We start from the raw sequence: 27158 nt of genomic DNA, 5'->3' as shown, positions 1-27158 counted from the left end.
ATGTATAATTTTATAAGAACAAAAAAGGTTTGACCTTGAAAATTTTTTTCTTCAGTTTTATTCTGTTACAGGACAGTGCCTGCACATTAGTAGGCACTTGGTGAAGATTTGTGAAATGAATGTGATAGCATAATGTTACTGGAATTCATCATTGCTGAATTAATGTATATTTGTGTTTTCTATAGGAAATCTTGTCCTTATCTCACCTCAGGTTTTTACCATAATATTTTTTTCCTCTTTGCAAATATCTTTTGATTGGTATTTTAATTATTGATAAGGTGTGCACTTGGAACATTCATTCAAAATGAATAATTCCAGTGTCAGGGGAAAAAAAAAACCTCTGGAAATTTAATGTATGGCTTTTTTTAAGTGTATATATCACTTTTTTTCCCAAAGGACAGTTTGAAAGTGAAATACTCCAAAGTAAAAGCAATTTTAACTCTCTGAAACTGTGTATGTTTGTTTGCGTATGTGAAAAAAGATGGAAAAAAGGAAAGATAGAAGAAGGGAGGGTTGGGAGATTGAGAGAGGGAGAGAGAGGAGAGAAATGTGCTTTCTATGAAATTTTGACACATTTCCAGGATAACTGAGAATGATAAATTAAGTAAAAAGAAAAATAAGCATTCTTATTTTATGTGGGAAGAATTATGCTTTTTTTCCTTTAAAGAAATTGATTTTTATGAAAACAAGCAATAATAGCTTTAACAAATACATAAAAATTTTTAGATCAAGCTGATAACTGCTTTTAGATAATAGCCTAAGTCACTGATTAGAAGGGAAAACCCATCTTTGGAAAATATCTTTTGGAAATCATCTTTTGTGTATCATGTTAAAATAAAAATTTTTCTTAGTCATTTCAAGGAAATTTTCTAACATTAGGAAGGGAAATATTGTTCATTCTTTTCAGCAGAAGGTAGAGTACCGGCATTAATGACAAATACGTTTTTACCTTAGACCTTTTAAATAATTACTTTTTCCCTTTTAATAGAGAAAAGGACACATTTAGATATTGGATGTTTATTTTACATTTTAAAACAATTTTCTTTGGGGAAAAAATAGGGTGAAAGTTCTTGTAAAACCAAGGAAATTTTGAATTTGTAGAGCATAAGTAGATACTGACAATATTTCTTGCTACATCTGAAGTTGGTTATTTGACTTAAAAGGCCAACAATCTCATTTATTGGTTTCTTTGAAGTAGTTGGTTGCCTTTTTTCTCTCCCACACCAAACTATAAAGATAATTTCATAAACCTCTTTTTAGTTGAGCTTTTGGGTTTTGCTGATTTTTCTGACTTAGATGAAGTTTCAATTAAAAATAGACTATAAACTTATATGTGGGTGGCAGTTGAATGAGTTGCTATGACAGTTCATATTATGAGGTTGAACCAAATGCAAAGTAGCTTAACAGAATTTGAGAAACATAGAGCTATATCAGTACTAATGATTACCCTTCTTTAACCTATGCTGGGTATAAAGGAACATGCCTTTCTCTCAGGGTACAAAAGTTTTACTGGAGAAATCAGTGAAGCCTGTAACCCTTATCCTACTGCTACTAAGAACCTATTTTCCTAAGGAACACCCCACTTTCCCACTTGTGGATATTGGTAAAAGGTCTTGGGAATATCAAGTCTGGTCTGTATTTTCCCATCCTCTACAGGTAATCTCAGAAGAGGTGCTTAATAAATGCTATACACCATCATCCAATTCTTGCTCCTCCTGTTCCTGAAAGAAAGTTTAGATTTTTTCTTCCTTTACGGAATTTTCTTAATCTGATTCTGCCATTTTCTGGACTCCATATTTCTCTTTTTGTAATTTTTATTTTTTGAGACAGAGTTTCACTCTTGTTGCCCAGGCTGGATTGCAGTAGCGCTATCTCGGCCCACTGCAACTTCTGCCTCCCACATTCAAGTGATTCTCCTGCCTCAGCCTCCCGAGTAGCTGGGATTACAGATGCATGCCACCACGCCTGGCTAATTTTGTATTTTTAGTAGAGATGAGGTTTCTCCATGTTGGTCAGTCTGATCTCCAACTCCTGACCTCAGGTGATCCACCCGCCTCGACCTCCCAAAGTGCTGCGATTACAGGTGTGAGCCACCGTGCCCAGCCCTGGACTCTATTTCTCAATGGAGGCTTGGAGTGTTACAGTGTATCTGTGTGTAGACCAAGCAGTTTTAATAGTCTGTTTTTAATGTGCCATTGGACATTAAGCTTTGGTATTGAGCAGGAAGGCAAACAGCATTTTACTGGCCTCTATTTTAAGAAAAGGTTTCCATTTACAGAACACTGGCAACTAAAAATAGGAAAAGGAGAATTAAAAGGAGGAAAGTTGGCAACTCTATTTTTATTAGGAAATGGCTAATAAAATTTATTTGGATAATGACAATTCAGATATTGGAGAAAGTATACAAGCATTGGGTTTATTTTCTCATTTCTAGGAGGAGCTGTGGGTAGAAGAAATGGACAGGTTTCATTCTCCTGCCTATAATGAACACTTTCAAAATAAAATGTTGATTGTTCAGAATGAAAATATACACAACCAGAGATGAACAACTACAGGTTTCACACAGGAAACAGAAACCTGTCTTTATTTTCCCTACATCACAGTAAAGGCTTTTGATTCTTGAGGAAGTAGGGTTACCATTCCCCTAATCAATCATGTATATTTTGTATATGCTATATTCTGCTTGTAACCTGTATTTTAATTTCATTTAACACATCCTTGTGAACATTTTCCCATGCCTCCAAATATTTTCTATAACATAATGATGGCATAATTTTTTATCATAAGGATGTTCTGTATTTAACATTTTTCTATTGCTGAGTACTACTTCTGGATATAATTTGTAGTATTCTACCATGAAGTGTACAATCACTTTTTACTTTTTAAAGTACTATATGCTGAGTTTTTACAATGACATACAAAGAAAACATTTTCTCTCATTTTAATTACTGCATGCTGGGAAAGAAATAGTTCCAGAAGCCCACTTTAAGTATCTGAGGTGGTAAACTTCTAAAAACTGTGTTCTTGATAAAGGTTAGTAGGACTTAATGGACCACTAATACATAGCCTTTGTTTATTTTTACAGATTACTTTTAACTTTGGTTATTTGCTCTACCATCATTAACAACATTACTTAGTGTCTTAGTCCATTTTGTGTTGCTATAAAGGAATGCCTGGGGCTTGGTAGTTTATAAAGAAAAGAGATTTATTTAGCTCAGAGTTCTACAGGCTGTACAAGCAGCCTGGCACCAGCATTGGATTGGCCTCTAGTAAGGGCTTTTGTACTGCATCAAAACACGGTGGAGAATGTCAAAGGGAAAGTGAGAGTGTATGAAGAAGGACCAAATCCAAGAGGCATCTTGCCTTTATAGCAACCTGCTCTCAGGGGGAACTAATCCATTCCTGTGAGAACAAAATCAGTCTCTCCAGAGTGGAAGCTCACTACCATAAGGAGGGCACAAAGCCGTTCGGTAGGGATCCACTTCCCACTAGGCCCCACCTCCCACTACCACCACACTGGAGATTAAATTTCAACCTGAGATTTGGGTGGGGACAAACAAACCATATTCAAACCATAGCACCTAGGGTAGCTCTGAGCTCTAGGAAGATTGGATCTGGTCTCCCTTTTATGCCTCACAGGCAGAAAGTAGCTGCTTGATAAGTTTTTTGTTTTTATTTTGTTTTTAATGATTCAAGAAAGGAAATAAGTAGGGAAGGAAGAGAAGAAGCAAGATTATTTCTTAACAGGTGCCTCATTTTCAAACTCCATCATGATTAAATTTAACTTGTAAAGTCACATTTTCTCTAAATCTTACTTATAACTTTAATTAAATTGTACATTATGTAATTAGATTGTAAAAATTCCTGTTTAATTTAAAAATTCTGTTTTAAATATTTATGACCCTTATTAAGATACAGTTTTTGAACTGTATTTTTATGTTTTGATAAAGATTTTATTGAAAATAAAACTGTTTTATATAACTAATGTGACCCTAAGGAGGAACTTTGAAAATTTTAATCTTATATGGAGATACTGATATATTAGGTTTATAAGTGGTTTACTATTCATTAAGAAATGTTACTTTGAAACCAGTACCTCTAGACTAAATACTTTAAACATAAACATGTAAATGTGAGATTTATATTCACATTCAGTTAAAACAACATTAACTCTTATGGCCCACTGAATCCAGAGCCATTATCATCAGCACAGCAGGGGTTGCCTTTGGTGTTCCTCCATTAGTTTACACAAAGTTACTCTCCCAATCTCCGTGCACATGCTGCTGCTTTGTACGCAACATCAGTGCATGCATGCTACCCAACTCAGTAGTGTTCACGGAGGTGGCTAGAGATACCAGAAGGACAACCCAGAGGCTACTGCTAAGCATTCTTTGGAAATTTTGAAGGTTGGGATATCTCCTACTCTGCCGACAGCACTTGTCACCATGGCTCTGAGCACATTCTCACTTTTCACCTAATTAAATCCTTGATCAAAGAATGGGATCCTTAAGTAGAATGGGCAGATTACTCCTTTCTCTTAATGAGAAATAGAAAAATTATGATGTCATTTCATGTATTTGCTGCTAGAATCATTTAGTCAATAGATATGTACTGAATATTGTCTACATGCCAGAAACTGTGTTAAGTACGTGGGATACAATTATAACCAAGGCAGTCCTTGAGATGCTATGAGTTGAGGAGAGTTATACATAAACAGGAAACCAGGAAGTTATGATATAATGTGATAAGTGCTGAGCTAGCAGTGTGTAGTATTCTATGGGAGCTTATACGATAGGCATCTTATCAAGTCTTGGCAGAAGGATGAGGAAAAACTGACTACCCTTGCTTTACCCCTAACATCTATCCCATTCATCCCCCCCTTTCCCTTTTTTTTATGTAATTGCCGTATTTTAGACATTCTTACTTAGATTATTACAACCATATACAGTACTTCTCAGACATATCCACCTTGGAACTGTCAACAGCCAGCAAAGAAGAGGAAGCTAGTTACTATGGAGAGAGGTGTAGAGTGGTGCTACCTGAGAGCATAACACTAATGATCTGCCATCGTGTGAATTTTCCATATTTTTCTGCATTGTTTGTGGTCATTGTGGAAAAGTATGATTCTGATGCATGTATCAAGATCTTTTAAAGAACACAAAAAAGTTATAATTTTTTTCAACTCTAAAATCTTCCAGTGAAACTAACTTTTAAGGAAGATCTTCCATGAGTATCAAGTGGCTTCACATACCCTATGCAAGAGTATTGTTCAATAAGGGCTCACCCAGTTAGTTACTCTCTTCCTTAGTCCACCTTTTAAAAATGCTGCCAGATGAATCTCCTTGAAGCTTACATTGTTATGTAATTTCCTTATTTTCTTTAGAAACAAATTCAGAACTCCTTAGCTTGCCTGGTAATGCTCTCTACAATCTGCCCTGAACCTCCCTTTCCAATCTTAGACCTCATTTCTCTCGTCATACGTGCTGTGGTACAACAATCTCTGAACCCTGCTTTGGGAAAACCATTTCTTTGCTTATGTTGGTACTTCCATTTCTCTTTGCTGTGAACATTTGAACTATTTCCAAAGTCCAGATCAAATGCCTAGTCCCTCTTAGGCTTTCTCCTGCTTTTCAACCTAGGAGTAATTTTTCTCTTTTTTGGTTTCTTTGTAAATCTCTTCTAAATTTTATTAGTATTTAACCCTTCCCTTATAGTTCTTCACACATCTTTTTGTTCTCTGCCAGAATATAAACTACATAAGAATAATCTTTTACATGTTTCCAAACCCAACATTGTCTACTCTGTATCCTGTATAGTTTGTGCCCTGTAAATGTCTACTGAATTGAACTTAAACTTTGAAGTATAACCCTATAGACATACCACTAATCTAGGGACGTTTGTATACTCTTTCAATGCTACCATGTACTCTTTGAACTGCATCCTGACATTTAATTTTTCTATGACTTAGTATTTTTTAACCCACAAGGTGGTTATAATGATATTTCACTGTGCGCTATAAAATTGTTATGTTATCTTTCAAAGAACTACTTTGAATTCCCTGGGAGACAAATGGTCAAATATATGAAAACCATTATAGAATTTCACCTCTGACATATGGCACAACTTAGAGATAATTTTGTTTAAATGCCAAGTAACCTGGAGCTATAAGTCCCGTAATACCACATAGGTATACATGTTTATGTATGTGTAATCGTTCATGTTTATAACCTCATTTTGTAGTGTGATAGTAGGCTATGGTAAATTTGTCTTAAAATTTTTTAGGAGGCCAAAATTCTTACAGAAAAACATATTAGTGTAGTGTTGAGAGTCTAGGCACTAGAGATAGACTGCCTACGTTCATTAAAAAGTTAAATAAGTTGCCCGGGGTCACACAAAAGACTAAAGAGTGATTTGAACCTAAGTTTCCTCATTTATCATTCAGAATAATAAGAGCTCCTATTTACAGTATAGTTTTCAAGAATAAATTATCTAATACTGGCCCATAGTAAATACATATTTATTATTTTTATTATATTTTCATAGATAAATCATGCATAGGCTTAGTTGGAGGTTAAACTTAGTGGTAAAGAACTTAGCATCAGGTAAACCGGGGTTTTATTTTTTATTTATTTTTTTCATTTCTTTTTTTTCTTTTTTTTATTATTTTCTTTATTATACGTTAAGTTCTAGGGTACATGTGCACAACATGCAGGTTTGTTACATATGTATACATGTGCCACGTGGGTGTGCTGTACCCATTAACTTGTCATTTACATTAGGTATATCTCCTAATGCTATCCCTTCCCTGTCCCCACACCCCACAACAGGCCCTGGTGTGTGATGTTCCCCACCCTGTGCCCAAGTGTTCTCATGGTTCAGTTCCCACCTATGAGTGAGAACATGCGGTGTTTGGTTTAAAATCCTTGTGATAGTTTGCTCAGAATGATGGTTTCCAGCTTCATCCATGTACCTACAAAGGACATGAACTCATCCCTTTTTATGGCTGCATACTATTCCATGGTGTATATGTGCCACATTTTCTTAATCCAGTCTATCATTGATGGACATTTGGGTTGGTTCCAAGTCTGTGCTATTGTGAATAGTGCCACAATAAACATACGTATGCATGTGTCTTTATAACAGCATGATTTATAATCCTTTGGGTTTATACCCAGTAGTGGGATGGCTGGGTCAAATGGTATTTCTAGTTCTAGATCATTGAGGAATCGCCACACTGTCTTCCACAAGGGTTGAACTAGTTTATAGTCCCACCAACAGTATAAAAGTTTTCCTATTTCTCCACATCCTCTCCAGCACCTATTGTTTCCTGACTTTTTAATGATCGCCATTCTAACTGGTATGAAATGGTATCTCATTGTGGTTTTGATTTGCATTTCTCTGATTACCAGTGATGATAAGCATTTTTTCATGTGTCTTTTGGCTGCATAAATGTCTTCTTTTGAGAAGTGTCTGTTCATATCCTTTGCCCACTTTTTGATGGGGTAGTTTGATTTTTTCTTGTAAATTTGTTTAAGTTCTTTGTAGATTCTGGATATTAGCCCTTTGTCAGATGGGTAGATTGTAAAAATTTTCTCCCATTCTGTAGGTTGCCTGTTCACTCTGAGGGTAGTTCCTTTTGTTGTGCAGAAGCTCTTTAGTTTAATTAAATCCCATTTGTCTATTTTGGCTTTTGTTGCCATTGTTTTTGGTGTTTTAGTCATGAAGTCCTTGCCCATGCCAATGTCCTAAATGGTATTGCTTAGGTTTTCCCCTAGGGTTTTTATGGTTTTAGGTCTAACATTTAAGTCTTTAATCCATGTTGAATTAATTTTTGTATAAGGTGTAAGGAAGGGATCCAGTTTCAGCTTTCTACATATGGCTAGCCAGTTTTCCCAGCACCATTTATTAAATAGGGAATCCTTTCCCCACTTCTTGTTTTTGTCAGGTTTGTCAGAGATCAGATGGTTGTAGATGTGTGGTGTTATTTCTGAGGGCTCTGTTCTGTTCCATTGGTCTATATCTCTGTTTTGGAACCAGTACCGTGCTGTTTTGGTTACTGTAGTCTTGTAGTATAGTTTGAAGTCAGGTAGCGTGATGTCTCCAGCTTTGTTCTTTTTGCTTAGGATTGTCTTGGCAATGTGGGTTCTTTTTTGGTTCAATATGAACTTTAAAGTAGTTTTTTCCAATTCTGTGGAGAAAGTCACTGGTAGCTTGATGGGGATGGCATTGAATCTATAAATTACCTTGGGCAATATGGACATTTTCAAAATATTGATTATTCCTATCCACGAGCATGGAATGTTCTTCCATTTGTTTGTGTCCTCTTTTATTTTATTGAGCAGTGTTTTGTAGTTCTCCTTGAAGAGGTCCTTCACATCCCTTGTAAGTTGGATTCCTAGGTTTTTTATTGTCTTTGTAGCAATTGTGTATGGGAGTTCACTCATGATTTAGCTGTTTGTCTGTTATTGATGTAGAGGAATGCTTGTGATTTTTGCACATTGATTTTGTATTCTAAGACTTTGCTGAAGTTGCTTATCAGCTTAGGGAGATTTTGGGCTGAGATGATGGGGTTTTCTAAATATACAATCATGTCATCCGTAAACAGGGACAATTTCACTTCCCCTTTTCCTAATTGAATACTCTTTATTTCTTTCTCCTGCCTGACTTCCCTGGCCAGAACTTCCAACACTATGTTGAATAGGAGTGGTGAGAGAGGGCATCCCTGTCTTGTGCCAGTTTTCAAAGGGAGTGCTTCTGGTTTTTGCCCATTCAGTATGATATTGGCTGTGGGTTTGTCATAAATAGCTCTTATTATTTTGAGATATGTCCCATCAATAGCGGGCGCGGTGGCTCACCACCTGTAATCCCAGCACTTTTGGAGGCCAAGGCAGGCATATCACGAGGTCAGGAGATCGAGACCATCCTGGCTAACACAGTGAAACTCCGTATCTACTAAAAATACAAAAAATTAGCCAGGCAGGGTGGCGGGCACCTGTAGTCCCTGCTACTCTGGAGGCTGAGGCAGGAGAATGGCATGAACCCGGGAGGCGGAGCTTGTAGTGAGCCGAGATCATGCCACTGCACTCCAGCCTGGGTGACAGCATGAGACTCCGTCTCAAAAAAAAAAAAAAGAGTTTTTAGCGTGAAAGGCTGTTGAATTTTGTCAAAGGCCTTTTCTGCATCTATTGAGATAATCATCTGTTTTTTGTCTTTGGTTCTGTTTATATGATGGATTATGTTTATTGATTTGCGTATGTTGAACTAGCCTTGCATCCCAGGGATGAAGCCAACTTGATTGTGGTGGATAAGCTTTTTGATGTGCTGCTGGATTCGGTTTGCCAGTATTTTATTGAGGATCTTTGCATCGATGTTCATCAGGGATATTGGTCTAAAATTCTCTTTTTTTGTTGTGTCTCTGCCAGGTTTTGGTATCAGGATGATGCTGGCTTCATAAAATGAGTTAGGGAGGATTCCCTCTTTTTCTGTTGATTGGAATAGTTTCAGAAGGAATGATACCAGTTCCTCCTTGTACCTCTGGTAGAATTTGGCTGTGAATCCATCTGGTCCTGGACTTTTTTTGGTTGGTAAGCTATTGATTATTGCCTCAATTTCAGAGCCTTTTATTGGACTATTCAGGGATTCAACTTCTTCCTGGTTTAGTCTTGGGAGGGTGTATGTGTCGAGGAATTTATCCATTTCTTCTAGATTTTCTAGTTTATTTGTGTAAAAGTGTTTATAGTATTCTCTGATGGTAGTTTGTATTTCTGTGGGATCTGTGGTGATATCCCCTTTATCATTTTTTATTGCATCTATTTGATTCTTCTTTCTTTTCTTCTTTATTAGTCTTGCTAGTGGTCTACCAATTTTGTTGATCTTTTCAAAAAACCGCCTCCTGGATTCATTGATTTTTTGAAGGGTTTTTTGTGTCTCTATCTCCTTCATTTCTGCTCTGATCTTAGTTATTTCTTGCCTTCTGCTGGCTTTTGAATGTGTTTGCTCTTGCTTCTCTAGTTCTTTTAATTGTGATGTTAGGGTGTCAATTTTAGATCTTTCCTGCTTACTCTTGTGGGCATTTAGTGCTATAAATTTCCCTCTACACATTGCTTTAAATGTGTCCCAGAGATTCTGGTATGTTGTGTCTTTGTTCTCCTTGGTTTCAAAGTACATCTTTATTTCTGCCTTCATTTCATTATGTACCTGGTAGTCATTCAGGACAAGGTTGTTCAGTGTCCATGTAGTTGAGCAGCTTTGAGTGAGTTTCTTAATCCTGAGTTCTAGTTTGATTGCACTGTGGTCTGAGAGACAGTTTGTTATAATTTCTGTTCTTTAACATTTGCGGAGGAGTGCTTTGCTTCCAACTATGTGGTCAATTATGGAATAAGGGTGATGTGGTGCTGAGAAGAATGTATATTCTGTTGATTTGGGGTGGAGAGTTCTGTAGGTGTCTATTAGATCTGGTTGGTGCAGAGCTGAGTTCAATTCCTGGATATCCTTGTTAACTTTCTGTCTCATTGATCTGTCTAATGTTGACGGTGGGGTGTTAAAGTCTCCCATTATTATTGTGTGGGAGTCTAAGTCTCTTTGTAGGTCACTCAGGACTTGCTTTATGAATCTGGATGCTCCTGTATTGGGTGCATATATATTTAGGATAGTTAGTTCTTCTTGTTGAATTGATCCCTTTACCATTATGTAATGGCCTTCTTTGTCTCTTTTGATCTTTGTTGGTTTAAAGTCTGTTTTATCAGAGACTAGGATTGCAACCCCTGCTTTTTTTTGTTTTCCATTTGCTTGGCAGATCTTCCTTCATCCCTTTATTTTGAGCCTATGTGTTTCCCTGCCTGTGAGATGGGTTTCCTGAATACAGCACACTGATGGGTCTTGACTCTTTATCCAATTTGACAGTCTGTGTCTTTTAATTGAAACATTTAGCCCATTTACATTTAAAGTTAATATGGTTATGTGTGAATTTGAGCCTGTCATTATGATGTTAGCTGGTTATTTTGCTCGTTAGTTGATGCAGTTTCTTCCTAGCCTCGATGGTCTTTACCATTTGGCATGATTTTGCAGTGGCTGGTACCAGTTGTTCCTTTCCATGTTTAGTGCTTCCTTCAGGAGCTCTTGTAAGGCAGGCCTGGTGGTGACAAAATCTCTCAGCATTTGCTTGTCTGTAAAGGATTTTATTTCTCCTTCACTTTTGAAGTTTAGTTTGGCTGGATATGAAATTCTGGGTTGAAAATTCTTGTCTTTAAGAATGTTGAATATTGTCCCCCACTCTCTTCTGGCTTGTAGACTTTCTGCCAAGAGATCCGCTGTTAGTCTGATGGGCTTTCCTTTGTGGGTAACTCGACCTTTCTCTCTGGCTGCCCTTAACATTTTTTCCTTCATTTCAACTTTGGTGAATCTGACAATTATGTGTCTTGGAGTTGCTCTTCTTGAGGAGTATCTTTGTGGCGTTCTCTGTATTTCCTGAATTTGAATGTTGGCCTGCCTTGCTAGGTTGGGTAGGTTCTCCTGGGTAATATCCTGCAGAGTGTTTTCCAACTTGGTTCCATTCTCCTTGTCACTTTCAGGTACACCAGTCAGGTGTAGATTTGTTTTTTTCACATAGTCCCATATTTCTTGGAGGCTTTGTTCGTTTCTTTTTACTCTTTTTTTCTCTAAACTTCTCTTCTTGCTTCATTTCATTCATTTGATCTTCAATCACTGATACCCTTTCTTCCACTTGATTTAATCAGCTGCTGAAGCTTGTGCATGCATCGTGTAGTTCTCTTGCCATGGTTTTCAGCTCCATCAGGTCATTTAAGGTCTTGTCTATGCTGTTTATTCTAGTTAGCCATTCGTCTAATCTTTCTTCATGGTTTTTAGCTTCTTTGCAATGGGTTCAAACATCCTCCTTTAGCTCGGATAAGTTCGTTATTACTGATCATCTGAAGTCTTCTTCTCTCAACTTGTCAAAGTCATTCTCTATCCAGCTTTGTTCTGTTGCTGGCGAGGAGCTGCAATACTTTGGAGGAGAAGAGGCCCTCTGATTTTTAGAATTTTTAGCTTTTCTGCTCTGGTTTCTCCCCATCTTTGTGGTTTTATCTACCTTTGGTCTTTGATGATGGTGACTTACAGATGGGGTTTTGGTGTGGATGTCCTTTCTGTTTGTTAGTTTTCCTTCTAACAGTCACGACCCTCTGTTGCAGGTCTGTTGGAGTTTGCTGGAGGTCCACTCCAGACCCTGTTTGCCTGGGTATCACCAGTGGAAGCTGCAGAACAGCAAATATTGCAGAATGGCAAATGTTGCTGCCTGATCCTTCCTCTGGAAGCTTCATCTCAGAAGGGCACCTGGCTGTATGAGGTGTCGGTTGGCCCCTACTGGGAGGTGTCTCCCAGTTAGACTACTCAGGTGTCAGGGACCCACTTGAGGAGGCAGTCTGTCCATTCTTAGGTCCCAAACTACATGCTGGGAGAACCACTACTCTCTTCAAAGCTGTCAGACAGGGACATTTAAGTCTGCAGAAGTTTCTGCTGCCGTTTGTTCAACTATGCCCTGCCCCCAGTACTGGAGTCTAGAGAGGCAGGCAGGCCTCCTTGAGCTTTGGTGAGCTCCACCCAGTTCAATCTTCCCGGCTGCTTTGTTTACCTACTCAAGCTTCAGCAATGGCGGATGCCCCTCCCTCAGCCTTGCTGACACCTTGCGGCTTGATCTCAGACTGCTGTGTTAGCAGTGAGTGAGGCTCCGTGGGTGTGGGACCCTCTGAGCCAGGTGCGGGATATAATCTCCTGGTGTTCCGTTTGCTAAGACCATTGGAAAAGCGCAGTATTAGGGTGGGAGGGTCCTGATTTTCCAGGTACTATCTGTCATGGCTTCCCTTGGCTAGGAAAGGGAATTCCCCAACCCCTTGCACTTCCCAGGTGAGGCGATGCCCCACGCTGCTCCTTGGGCTGCACCCACTGTGTGACAAGCCCCAGTGAGATGAACCCGGTACCTCTGTTGGAAATGCAGAAATCACCTGTCTTCTGCATCGCTCACGCTGGGAGCTGTAGACTGGAGCTGTTCCTTTTTGGCCATCTTGGAACCTCGGTTCAAACCTGAGTTGTAATACTCACTCTTCCTGTTGCTGCCTATGTAATTTTGTAGAAGTTACCTAATTGCTTCCAAGCTTCTGTTGGATTTTTTGAGAACTGAATGACATAGTACATTTTGAATGCTTAATGTATTGCTTTGTGCATGGTATTATTTAATAAATATTAGCTTTGGTTATACTTGCAATGTTCTGTTATTTCTCTTTTTCACACATGTTGCTTGCAATCTATATGGCATCTATTTTAGCATTAAAGTAGAAAGTTTTAAGTAGAAAGGTTCTGTCATAAAGAAAAAAAGAATCTTAAGAAGATAAATGTAAGTGGAAATTTAAAGAAAATAAGGCTTTTTTAGATCTAGCCTGTAAACTCCTTTAGACTCTTGAATTTGATATTCTGGTAGCTCTTCCGAGTATTAGGAAAAAAAGTCCTTTAAGCTGCTCTAAAGTTGGGTCTGGAAGCAATACTAGAAAAAGTAGAAACTGGAAAAATTTCACATCTTTAGATCAATGATGTCCAAAGTGAAGAGTATACTATAACCAAGTGGGTGAGAGAACATATTAGACCACCTACTTACATATATTTTATCTAAAAAATTTTAAAGTACAGGTTGATAGTAGTGTATGTAGGTAGCCTATTAGGTATAAATATATTGAGATAGTGACTCAGTTTTATTTTTAAAAAATAGACTATTAAACCACTGCTCTAGAGAATGGCTGTATTAAGCCAAAGTTTTAGTATAAACAAAGTTTAGATATTTGTTGTTCATATAATTTAGATAACACCCAGTTCTGTACATTTATCAGCTCTTTGCTTTCCTCTAATGTGCCATTTGTGATAAGGGGGAATAGGAACTTTTCTCTGAATCCTTTTCCATAGAAGGTGCTTTTAAACATGCCTCTTTCAGTCCTTGCTAGGTAAGGGAATTAGAACCATTAGAATTGCTTTACAAAAATTGAGGAAAAGATGATTTGTTTAGCTATTTGTTTTTAGTAAATTGCATCCTTTGCATTAAGATAAAGCAGTTAAATTAACACAAGGCCAATAGGGATTTTATTAAATTTCCTTTTTAAAACTGAGTTTTGACATAGAGATTTAAAATTAAACAGACCTGTATTCAAATCTTCATTCTTGATTTTGCTAGCTGTGATGTTTCTTTGTGTGTAAAAAGTTAGGGGTATAATTACAGTAGCCTTTTCCTGCTACCACCTGGCATTTAGCAGACCAGTTCTCAGTGAATGTGAGCGTTGATTATTTTTAAGGTGGTAGAGAGCTGATGAAAAGAGCAAGTAAGCCTGGGTGAGGTGACTCACACCTGTAATCCTGGTACTTTGGAAGGCCGAGGCAGGAGGATCACTTGAGCCTACGAGTTTGAGACCAGCCTAGGCAATGTAGCGAGACCTCATCTCTGCAAAAAAATAAAAAATTAGCTGGATGTGATAGTGTGTGCCTGTATGCCCAGGTACTTAGGTGGCTGAGGTGGGAAAATCGCTTGAGCACAGGAAGTTGAGGAAGCAGTGAGCTGTGATTGTGCTACTGTACTTCATCCTAGGCAACAGAGTGAAACACTGTCTAAAAGAAAAGAAGAAAAGAAATATATCTTATACCATAGAGCTTAACTTTCTTTAAATGTGTGTAAATTGAAAGTAATTCTGTGTTCTTTTAGACATGGGGAATTTATCTGCGAAGTTTGGATATGGAGTCATTGTATTTGTATTTAAATTGACCTTAGATGCATCAGTTTATTACCTATTACATAGTATTTGAAAATAATCATATTTATTTTGTCTTTTAGCAACAGATGAAATTTAGTCTTACACCGAGACAGACTATTCACCTAGTTAAATATGAAGGGTCTATGAAGGTCTCCATGACACCCTGTAACCAGCTGCAATTTGACATTAGACTTGATGTTCTGATTACTTATACTTTTTGTTTTAGTTCCTTTCCTGAGCCTGAATTGTACAAATATGTCCTAAAACACCAACTTATTAAGAGGCTTAATGCCTGTTAAATGCGTCAGTGCTCTTGGCAGCTTAGCATGAGTGCTTTCTTTGCATGGGAGGTTGCAGTTTAGAAGCAACTTTATGGATCATTTCCCAGGTTGATGTTACATATGTTCATTTTACAACCTGTGTGCATAATCTCTCAGGGTGAAGGTAATTAAGAGAAAGCATAATCTACAGAATTGAAGCCAAGTAATCTAAGATTCTGTTTTTAAACTCTTTGCTATATAACATTAGTTAAGTTGTTTACCCTCTTAATTTATCCATTTGTAAAATGATAGTTTTTGTTTTTAAAGTGCTCTATTACCCTTACTTTAAAAGTCCTGTCTACCATATATTTAAAGCTATAAGTGGAAATAATGAAGAAACTCTGAACTTGCTTTTGCTTATATATGGATATATCATATTATATGCCTAAGATTGGAGATAAATTTTATAACCTGATTTTCTCATGGCAGTGTACAAATGAAATTATTCTGTAAGTTTTTCAAAACAGTAAAATCACTATTTTTCATCTTTTTGTGAGATGTACTTTTTTCATACCCACAGAAATTTGCAGAGGGCTTCTGCATACCACCCATCTTCCAATATTTCAGTATTTGGCTAGGTTCCCCTCATTTTGCTTAATTATTCATTTTGGTTGGAAAGTTTAACTGCCACTGAAACTTCAGATTCTATATCCTTACCACTTTCCTGATTTTTAAGTTTAACATTCAGTAATTATTTGATGTTTATTTTAGCTGCATAGGTTTAAGTAACACTAAAAGTATACCTGAATCTCTAGGTAGCATATTTACAAGCTTAGTTAGAAGTACCAAAAAGGGCTTAGAAAATAATTTAAAACTACTATAGTGATCTAAAGTTTTTAATGATTTTTCAATTATGAAAATGTTTTACTATTGTGCTTATCCCATGAAGATTTAAAAATTTAGTGGCTGATACTTGAAATTGTATAGGTAGATAGGATACAGCATATGTTATTTTCAGTGTATCTAAAACCATGAACTTGGGTCCTGTGTGAGTGCAAAGTGGATACTGAAAACTAGTTTAATTTCCTCAGATTCATCTGATAGGTTATATCCTACTCAAAAATGACAGGAAAGCCAAAGGCTACTATGTTAGCCATTTCTGCTGACTCTTATTGGTATCCTGTACCCTATACTTCTTAAACAGATTACATTTTTTCAGTATACTAGTAGATCTCAAAAGGAGATAGAAGAAGCAGGGTTATTTCTCCAGGGTAGAGTATTGTTTTGACTATTTCAATTTTTTCTTACTGTAAATTATAGAAAGTAAACTCAACAAAATTTTCTTTCAGAGGATGGGAAAGTGGTGGCTGTAGGTACTTGAAAGATAACATAAGAAAGAATTAAAGGAGGAGACTGGATTTTAAACATTGGAATGCAATCCTATTTAGATATTGTAACATAGCATTCTTGTAAAGAGAAAAGCCACTGCAAGTCTCTACAAAGTTGGCCACCATTCCAGGCTAAATTTTAGAAGTATGTAGAGATGAAGTAAAAATCTGAGACTTTTAGTATAGCTCTTGAGATCTCAAGAAATGGAACAAGCTGAAGAAGTAAAACTATTGAAAAGCCAAGCCAACTTGTTGCTGAATTCCCTAAACCAAGAATAATTTCAGAGGCTTAATTTTTTTCCTACAAATAGTATAGAAGAATTAACATTACCATTAAATAGGGGTTGAGCACTATACCAGTCTGAAACCCTTGAGATTAAAACTAGCTAGAAGACAAGCTGCAGAAGACAAGGCAGTTTATAATCCCTTCCTTCAGCCTCACCCAAGGTTTTGGAAATAATCTTATGATAGCTGAGAGTAAGCCAGGTGCAGTGGCATTCCCTGTAGATCCAGCTACTTGGGAGGCTGAGGTGGGAGCATTGCTTGAGCCCATGAGTTGAAGGCTGCAGTGCACTGTGATCATACTGTAAATAGCTACTACACTTCAGCTTGGGCATCATAGTGAAACCCCATCTCTAACAATAATAATAACATTTTAAAATAAATTATTAAAATTTCACATTTAGAATTACTTTTCTACTACAGTAATTGGTACCTCAGTCACTTAAAATGGTAACACTAGTTGAGAATTATACCTCCACAAATATATATCTAGATAATCCATTATGTTGTCTCTAGCAGATTTTTCTGAGGAAAACCAAAAGGAGGATTGGTAATTAAAAGTAGTTAATTTTTACATTCAAGAAAGGAAAGGACTATTCTTTGAACAAAGTCCCAAGTCATGAATAAGTAATCACCAGTAATTAGAAATCACTTTTGATCAGTACACATGACGTGAAAATCAGCCAATCAGTGACAGCCTCACTCCAGTGGCCATGCTTCTGAAAATCATCGAGTCAACAACACCCTTACTCCAGTAACTATCTTCTGCAAATTAGCAAATCAACGATAGTCCTAGGCTTCTGAAATTCAGCCAGCGACTACTCTTGTATGTTCTGCATACTGACTCATTATTTGTCATTAAAAATTCAATGGACAAAAGAACAAAGTATGTCTGATGTGGCTGCTTTAGAGGCCAGGATCTAAATGGACCCAAGATTCCTAGTTAGCATCTGATAGAACTTTTAGATAGAAAGTCAGCAAGGATATAAAAGATCTGAGTAACACAACCAACCTACAGAATCTAACTGGCATTTATAAAACCCGCTACCAAGCTGGGCGCGGTGGCTCACACCTGTAATCCCAGCACTTTGGGAGGCCAAGGCAGGTGGATCACGAGGTCTGGAGATTGAAATCATCCTGGCTAACACGGTGAAATCCCGTCTCTGCTAAATATATATATATATACACACACATATATATATACACATATATATACACACATATATATATACACACACATATATACATATATACACATATATATACATATATATATACACACACACACACATATGCATATATACACACACATATATATATACACACACAAAAAATTAGCCTGGCATGGTGGCACACGCATGTAGTCGCAGCTACTCAGGAGGCTGAGGGAGGAGAATTGCTTGAACCTGGGAGGCTGAGGTTGCAGTGAACCGAGATCGCACCACTGCACTCCAGCCTGGGCGACAGAGCAAGACTCCATCTCAAAAAAACAAAAGAAACAAAACAAAAACCACTCTACCCAACAAGAGTAGAATATGAGTGGAACATCACCAAGGTAGATCCCATCCTGGGCCATTAAACAAGCCTCAACATATTTAAAAGAATTGAAATCATATAGAGTATGTTGTCTGACCACAGTAGATTCAAAGTAGAAATCAGTAACAGACAACAGGGGAAAAATGATCCATGGGTCAAAGAGGAAGTCTCAAAGGAAATTTAAAAATACATACAACTGAATGAAAATAATATATATCAAAATATGTGGGAGGTAGTTAAACCTCCCACATGTGTGCTGACAGGGAAGTGTACAGCAGTAAGTGCTCACTTTTGAAATGAGGAAGGTTCTCAGATCAATAGTGTAAGTTTCTTTCTCAAGGAACTACTAAGTTTCTATGTAAGAGACTAGAAAAAGAAGAGAAAATAAACCCGAAGTAAGCATAAATAAATAAATAATGAAGACAAAAACAGAAATCGAAGAAATTGAAAATACAAAAACAAGAGAGAAAAACCATGAAACAAAAGCTATTTTTGGAAAAAAAATTAATAAAATTGGTAAACCTTTGACAAGACTGAAAAATCTAAGAAGGGAAGGCCTGAATCACCAATATCAGAAATGGAATAGTGGATATCAGTACAGATCCTGCAGCCATTAAAAAGTTAACAAGAAAACACTATAAACAACTTGATACCCATAATTTAGAAGAAATGAATCAATTCTTTGAAAACCACAGACTACCAAAATTCAACCAAGGTGAAATAGACAATCTGAATAGCTATTTAACCATTGAAGAAATTAAGTAATTTAAAAGCTCCTGAAAAAGAAATCACCGTGTCAAGATATTTCTTCTTTTTTAAAAAAGATATTAATACATGTTTAATAACATTCATTTTATCCTTTCCATTTTGGCATGGCACATGATCTTCATCTGGATTTATATTTTATGTGATAAATGATTTTTTAATTTAAGTTCAAGGGTACAAGTGCAAGTTTGTTACGTAGGTAAACTTGTGTGGTGGGGGTTTTTGTATAGATTATTTCATCACCCAGGTATTAAGCCTAGTATTCGTTAGTTGTCTTTCTTGATTATCTCCCTCCTTCCACCCTCCGCCTCCACCCTCCAAAAGGCCCCAGTATGTTGTTTCCCTCTATGTGTCCTTGTGTTCTCATCATTTAGCTCCCACTTATAAGTGAGAACATGTGGTATTTGGTTTTCTGTTCTTGTGTTAGTTTACTAAGGATAATGGCCTCCTGCTCCATCCATGTCCCTGCAAAGGACATAATCTCATTCTTTTTTATGACTGTATAGTATTCCATGGTGTATATGTACACCATGGAAAGAATGAGATAAAAAAGAATGAGATCCTATACACCATGAAATACGAATACTCTTTATCCAGTCTATCACTGATGGGCATTTACGTTTGTTCCATGTGTTTGCTTTTGTGAATAGTGCTGCAGTGAACATATGCGTGCATGTGTCTTTATAACAGTATGATTTATATTCCTCCAGGTATATACTCAGTAATGGGTTTGCTGAGTCAAATGGTATTTCTGTCTTTAGGTCTTTGAAGATTCACCACACTATCTTCTACAATGGTGGAACTAATTTACACTCCCATCAACAGTGTATAAGCGTTCCTTTGTCTCCATAACCTCACCAGCATCTGTTATTTTTTGACTTTTTAATAACAGCCATTCTGACTGGTGTGAGATGGTATCTCATTGTGGTTTCAATTTGCATATCTCTAATGTAATGATCAGTGATGTTTAGCTTTTTTCCATATTATTTTTGGCCACATATATGTCTTCTTCTGGGAAGTAACTGTTCATGTTCTTTGCCCACTTTTTAATGAGGTTGTTTTTTTCTTATAAATTTGTTTAAGTTCTTTATAGATGCTGGATATTAGACGTTTGTCAGATGCATAGTTTGCACAAATTTTCTCCCATTCTATAGGTTGTCTATTTAATCTGCTGATAGTTTGTTTTGCCAGGCAGAAGCTCTTTAGTTTAATTAGATCCCATTTGTTGATTTTTGCTTTTCTTGCAATTGTTTTTGGCATCTTTGTCATGAAATATTTACCTGTGCCTACACTGCAAATGGTATTGCCTAGGTTATCTTCCAGGGTTTTTGCAGTTTTACGTTTTGCGTTTAAGTCTTTAATCCATCTTGAGTTGATTTTTGTATGTAGTATAAGGAAGGCATCCAGTATCAATCTTGTGCATATGGCTAGCCAGTTATCCCAGCCAAGATATTTCACTAGTGAATTTTACCGCACATTTTAGGAGAAATTAACTTCAAGTTCACAAAATCTCTTCTAGAAAAGAGAAGAGGAGGGAACACTTCCTGACTGATTTTATGAAGCTAATGTTATTACTCTAAAACAGACAGATCGTACAGAAAAATAAAACTATAGACCATTATTTCTCACAAATGTACATGTAAACATTTTCAGTAAGAATCATAATGCAGAAATCCTCAACAAGAATCATAGAATTAGGGTCAGGTGCAGTGGCTGATGCCTGTAATCCCAACACTTAGGAAGGCAGAGGCAGGCAGATTTCTTGAGCCCAGGAGTTTGAAACCAGCCTGGGCAATATGGCGAAATTCCATCTCTACAAAAATTAGCTGGACGTGGTGGCACACACCTGTAGTCCCAGCTACTTGGCAGGGCTGAGGTGATAGAATTTGGGCCGGGGAGGTCGAATCTGCAGTGAGCTGAGATCATGCCACTTGCACTGCAGCCAGGGTGACAGAGTGAGACCTTGTCTCAAAAAAATAAAGAAGCATAGAATTAGAAGGAATTACAATCAATATTCCTCCTCTTCAAGATTAATAAAGATTGCAACTTTAATGGCAACCTCAATTCCGTGCTGTTTTAGTTACTCCTCCTATGGTCTGAAAATGAATTGATTTAAGGCAAATTCAGTAGGTTTTTACAGTTTCATTTGTCATCAGTGTTTTTGAAATATAAGTACTTTTGCAAATTGGACCAAATTCTTGGTGCAATTTAAAAACTTGGGCCTTCTATCATTTGCCTATTTTGAGAAAGGCTATTTCCCTTTTCTTTGATTTTCTATTTTTTAGAGTGTTGAACCTATTTAATCCGAAGTTTACCTCCCTTTTAAAGGAAGTGTCTAGAAGTGTTTCTGGCAATGTGTTCATAATTAGGTTAAATTTTCCTCTTGATAACCTGGTGGCTGTAGAACTGAAATCAGTGTGAGTTAAAATAATCTTAGTGTGTCTGTGTCCCCTTGGCATTTGTAAATGAGTTCCTTGAAATTTTGTATTGGTATATTTTAAAATATCAGTACTTTTATTTCAAAGTAAAATATGCCATAATATGTTTTATAGGATGAAGTGTTTGTTTTTTATTTATACACTATAATTACATGTTGTATCACCTTCTTTGAAAAGACATATTTTAAAATAATATCTCAATTTTAGGCAAAGCACATTCCTAGAAGTTTAAAATTAACATTTTCTGTCTAAATTAAGGAGTTAATTTTCTGTGAAAATAAAGTGTTTGTGGGGGGTGAGTCTTATCACATATCACAGATCATACTTGTTTTAAAGGAAGAAAATGAAAGTCATCTTTAAATTTAGTTGGTGACATAAGCAGAAAGCATGTTTACTTTTTGATACTTAATAACACTTGAGGTAATAATAAACAATGATAATTTCCTAATCTTTTTTGCATTGTTGTAATTAAGCTTACACTTGGAGTTTCCAAGGCCAACATGTAAGGAATTGCTCTTTAATTAGGTTTCCAACAGTTAGAATAAGCAAAAGGATGGCTCATCTATGACATTGCAGTGTGTCCTGATAGAGTTCCCTTAGTTATGGTTAATGCAAATAAAGAAAACAGCAAGCATACTTTCACAATTTTATATTTTCTGTATAAATGAGAATTCTTATTTTTAGAGAAGTATATTGAAAAGTAATAACACAAATTAAATAAATGGAATAGACTATAAATTTAGGGCCATTTAAAAAGGATTACATGTATGCCAAGGTGCAAATTATCGTTCATACTCAATTTCAGCTGTTACTCATCACTGCTTAACCTACTCTTGAGTAATAACAACATTCTTTAAGCTTTAAAACATTCTCTAATGTGTTTTTAATATAGACAGAATACCCATCATTAGCTTTATGGCAAAAGCCCTTGCAATCATTTATTTCCCTTAATCACGTAAGCATCAAAAATTTATTGATCACCTGGTCTAATTATATGTAGTGTTGTAAGTATGTCTCAGGATTCATTCAACAAACATTTGTTGAGCATTTATTATGTAACAAGAAAAATGTATGTCCCCCCCCACCAAAAAAAAGTATGTTCCCTTTCTTTAATGTTTACTGTGAATAGTGAAGATATAGATATACATAGAAAGACAACTAATAATTCATGGAAGGAAGTTATCAGTGTTGACTCTCAATTTGGGGAAGAGTTTTGAAGAGAAAAAAGATCACTTTTGGTTTGCAGTGGATATTGATAGTCTCAAAGGTGATGGAATCTCTGTGTAAAGATGATTTTGATAAAGGAAGGATTTAGGGACTACATTATGGTAGAGAACCGAGAGTGAAATTATAGGAATGGGAAAGAATATGTCTCCTATTCTTTTTCAGGAGAAGTGACTATGTCAGTTTGTTTGGAGTGCAAAGTTCATCACAGTAGATGAATGAATGGTTAGAAAAGAAAGGTATTAGGGACTGGATATTGTAGGACTATGTTTGGATCATATAGTGGGAATGAAATATAAAAGCTGAGTTCTTTTGCCTTTTTTTTTTTTTTAAGATGGAATCTTGCTCTGTCACCAAGGCTAGAGTGCAGTGGCACGATCTTGGCTCACTGCAACCTTCACCTCCTAGGTTCAAGCGATTCTCCTGCCTCAGCCTCCTGAGTATCTGGGATTAAAGGTGCCCGCCACTGTGCCCGGCTAATTTTTGTATTTTTAGTAGAAATGGGGTTTCACCATCTTGGCCAGGTTGGTCTCGAACTCCTGACCTCATGATCTGCCCACTTTGGCTCCACAAAGTGCTGGGATTACAGGCGTGGGCCACCACTCCTGGCCTCTTTTGACTTTGAAAAATTATTTCATTACATATGTTCATTTTAGAAAGATTAGAATATACTGATGAAGAAAAAGTAGAAAATAATAACACAAAATCAGAGTTTTTAGAAATGCTTATTTGGTGTTATCCAGGATGGATGAAATAAAAGGATGACTGAAGGTGGGAGGCCAGTTAGGAGGCTGTTTTGGTAGTCTTCTTTCCCTCTTCCCCATCCTGTACTCTTTTCTTTTATCAAATGGTTGTACTGGTGGCAAAAGCTTGAAATTTGAGGAGTCAGAGCCAAAAGAAGGATGCAGCCTGAATAGTAACTCTGGTATCAGGTTACACAGTTGAAATAATAGACATTACACATTACTTTTCTTTCCTGGGTCTTGAGGAAGTTCTTTAGTGAGGGCTCAAGAAATTTGGAAATATTTGTAGATGGATGAAGTAAGTTCAACTTTGGTGATGGCTTTATGCAGTTTGATAAGTGCACATTTCTCCGAGTACAAACTTATGGGAACATTATTGGTGGTGAGAAGGAGGAATCTGGAGATTTGTACTAATGAGTTAGTGGCATTTTTGTAGAGGGAGATTCACATCTCTGAATTCTTCAACCATCCCAAAATTGAGCATGTCACAGAATCTTTCTGGCTAACAGTAAGCTGTAGGTTGTTACATCCTTTAATGCCATATGTCTGCAAAGGATCTTATCTCATCTATATATACTCTTGAATGACATGAACTGGCACATTTATGACTAGTGCAAAGGGACTAACTCGCATTCGCATGCAAATTTCTGTGGCTGGAAAGGTCAGCCCGACTGGCTTGTGCAGCAACCTTTACCATTGCCCTTGTTTGATAATGCTGTGAATTTCCCACGATTTTCCTAAGTGTAGCTTGGAGGTTCCACTCAAGATCAAGCCTGAGATTCCCCATGAACTCTTCAGGACTATGGCAGGTCTAATATCTTCAATTTGGACATTATCAACTGCCTTGCTGATGCCTTGATTGAGGCTGAGTGATACCAGTGTGTATCTGCTGGATACAAATATCACTTCTGTCATTCTGATGGCCATGTGTATCTCTTGCTTAGGTAGCATTTCTGGCCTGAACCAGTGATAGGCTATATACCACCAGAGTATCCTCCAGAAATTCTTCTCCTTACTTCTGTGACCCTACCCCATCCCCGTCATTCTACTTCTACTACTTTGGGGAACTGTGGCTCCACCATAACCTTGATGTAAGAGCAGGTGCTAGCACCCCATTGAATATTCCCACTTAGATCATATCAGAGACTGTACCTGAATTATATCATCCTGTTGTTCTCATGGCCAGATATGGGGGCAGCCAGCCCAAGCTAGGATCCCAGTGGTTTCTTTAGCTTTATACCAAGCTTGAATGAACTAGAGATGTTGCCCAAGAATTCTAAGCCTCTGGAGACTAAACTGCCTGTCTAAATCCTTATAGGAATACAGACTCATTCTTAGGAGTTAGAGTTTTACATCCTTCAGGATATACATTGGAAAAGAACAATTGCTCTGCCAGGAGGGCTGCTGCTTTTTGATTGAGAAAGATGATGCGGCCATGGAAAGCACATGGACCACATCAGCTTGGGGTCAGGGTTATCAGAGGGCACGCAGTTCCAGTGCTACCACCTGAGCACTCTTCTTCAGAAGAAAAAGAAAGCACTCCAGCTTAATCCTTGTATTTTAACTATTCCCAATTTAAAGAGTTACACTGCAGCCTTTTGCAGCCACTTCCTTATCCCCTGAAGGGGAATGGGATAAGGAAAACATTCTCCTTTCCCTGAAGAGTTTCCCTTGAAAATTGAAGAGAGAAAAATTTTAAGTCATCAGATAAAGGCAAGGGCAGTTCATCCGTATTACTCTTTGAGGCACGGATATATCTCAATTAAAATCTGTGTTAATTTTCCCACAGTTCAGTTGTATTGACCTTTTTCATTCAAAAGGTCCAGCCTGGGGCTGCATGCCAGCCAACTTGGTGCTTTCTGTAAAAGCCATGATGTTTTCTCTCAGCCTAAGGAAATTCTTTGTGCTGTTTTATAGCTTTACTGCCAGAGTAAGTTATAATTGCCATTGAATCAATATATATAGCTTAATAAGTTTGCTGCTTTACCCAGTTTAATCTTGTCTCATTTTCAAAGTTTGCCAAGAGTTACCCTAGAGAGACAAATATTCTTTCTGTGTCTTCTATCATTCTGTTGACCTTCATAGTTGATTTGGCTGATCTTTCTAAACAAAGGAAGACCAATTAATGGTTAAAGGTAGAAGTATCTGGACCTCTACTCCAAATAAAAGCTTTCAAGTTACATTTGGAGATGATACTCTTGAATATTTTTTAACCATACTGTGTCTCTTAAACAAATGCTGCTCCTTACCCATAACATGCTAATTAATACCTTATATATCTCATTCCTGATAATGAAAAGTTACTAGTACCATGGTGTTGGGAGGTTCATTCCCGTGGGCATTATATGAGGCCAGAAGAAAACAAAGACATGACAAATCTATAGACTTATGGTTCAGGCAGATACTTTCTTTAGTTTTTTTCTCAGTCATTATGAATCTTGCATTCTAGACAAATGTAGATGTATTTCTCTCAGAGTAAATAATGGAAGAAACCTGAAGGTATCAAGTTAGCTCTCTGTTGACAGAGAAAGAAGGAATTACCTATCTGGAAATAATCTGTTCAGTATAGTTTTATTGTCAGAGTAAGTTAAAATGAATGATTCTGCCAAAATGTCAAGAATGGGTCACCTAGGCATCCTTTCCAGAAAAGGGGCATCTAGTCAGTCATCCTTTCCAAGCTATGCTTTTGTTACTTAAGTATTCACTGAAATGTAAATACCATGTGTTTTATCATGTTTTATACTCTGAAAGTATCATTTTACTAATATGTTTTTGAAATAGGTACTATATTTTCTATTGCTCATATTATCATATTATCATAAGTCTTAGAACTTTATCTATTCAAGGTAATAAAAATTTCAACTTTGGTCTGCCCAGACTGTAGAAAACCAAGCATTGACACACACATAAAAATATGTATATACACATACAGAACATTTACTTTATCAAAAAGAAGAGTGCATAGGGGCTTCAGATCACTGTATTGTGAAGGGACTTATCCGCATCTTTGATAATTTAGGAGAGAGTATCTTAAAATAACCTTTTTATGTTCTGGACACCAAACTGTGCTGGACTGGTAACATATTAAGAATATGCTTAAAACATTCTTTCAATGGAAATATTACCTTTTTAAAATATTTTAAATTTCAAGACGGTAGAAGTCCATTTTCTTGTACTGTTGAGTGAGATTGAAGATAAGACTAGGGAATTGAGTGGAAGAAATAATTTCATTTGAGCCATTCCATTTCACGTCTTTCCTAAATGGTCAATTCTTTTGGTTCTGGTTCTATTGAAGTCCTCATGATGAGAAACAGGGTTAGTAAAGCCAAAAGCATGACCTGGGAACAATAATGGGTTATTGATTCTGCCAGAAGTCCACCTACCAGTGGCCCTGGCACTGTGAGAATAGAGCAGGCACATGTATCCAAAAAAGTTCCCTTTTGGCCGAGTGTGGTGGCTCACGCCTGTAATCTCAGCACTTTGGGAGGCCTAGGAGGGCAGATCATGAGGTCAGGAGTTCGAGACCAGCCTGGCCAACATGGTGAAACCCTGTGTCTACTAAAAATAGAAAAAATTAGCCAGGTGTGTTGGCACATGCCTGTAATCCCAGCTACTTGGGGGGCTGAGGCAGGCAATTGCTTCAGCCCGGGAGGCAGAGGTTGCAGTGAGCTGAGACCACGCCACTGCACTCTAGCCTGGGCAACAGGGCGAGACTCTGTCTCAGGAAAAAAAAAAAAAA

The 27158-nt window shown here is 37.1% G+C and overlaps 1 protein-coding gene across 10 annotated transcripts in view; it reads left to right on the top strand.

The window, feature by feature from the left end:
* The window catches only part of RABGAP1L (RAB GTPase activating protein 1 like), an 830901-nt gene that overhangs the window by 368848 nt on the left and 434895 nt on the right, over nucleotides 1-27158 (top strand). For 2 of the 10 annotated variants that reach the window (XM_063603805.1, XM_055111262.3), the window contains one exon: nucleotides 12189-18678. The exons of the other annotated variants lie outside the window; for them this stretch is intronic. In XM_063603805.1, coding sequence (XP_063459875.1) covers nucleotides 12189-12296 — 108 coding nt within the window. In that variant the 3' untranslated portion in view covers nucleotides 12297-18678. Of the gene's footprint in view, nucleotides 1-12188; nucleotides 18679-27158 lie in introns of those variants that run through there. 10 annotated transcript variants of the gene reach the window in all.

The sequence above is a fragment of the Pan paniscus genome, chromosome 1, assembly GCF_029289425.2.
Source record: "Pan paniscus chromosome 1, NHGRI_mPanPan1-v2.0_pri, whole genome shotgun sequence".
Classification (NCBI taxonomy): Eukaryota; Metazoa; Chordata; class Mammalia; order Primates; family Hominidae; genus Pan; species Pan paniscus.
This window is presented reverse-complemented; position numbering and strand designations above follow the sequence as displayed.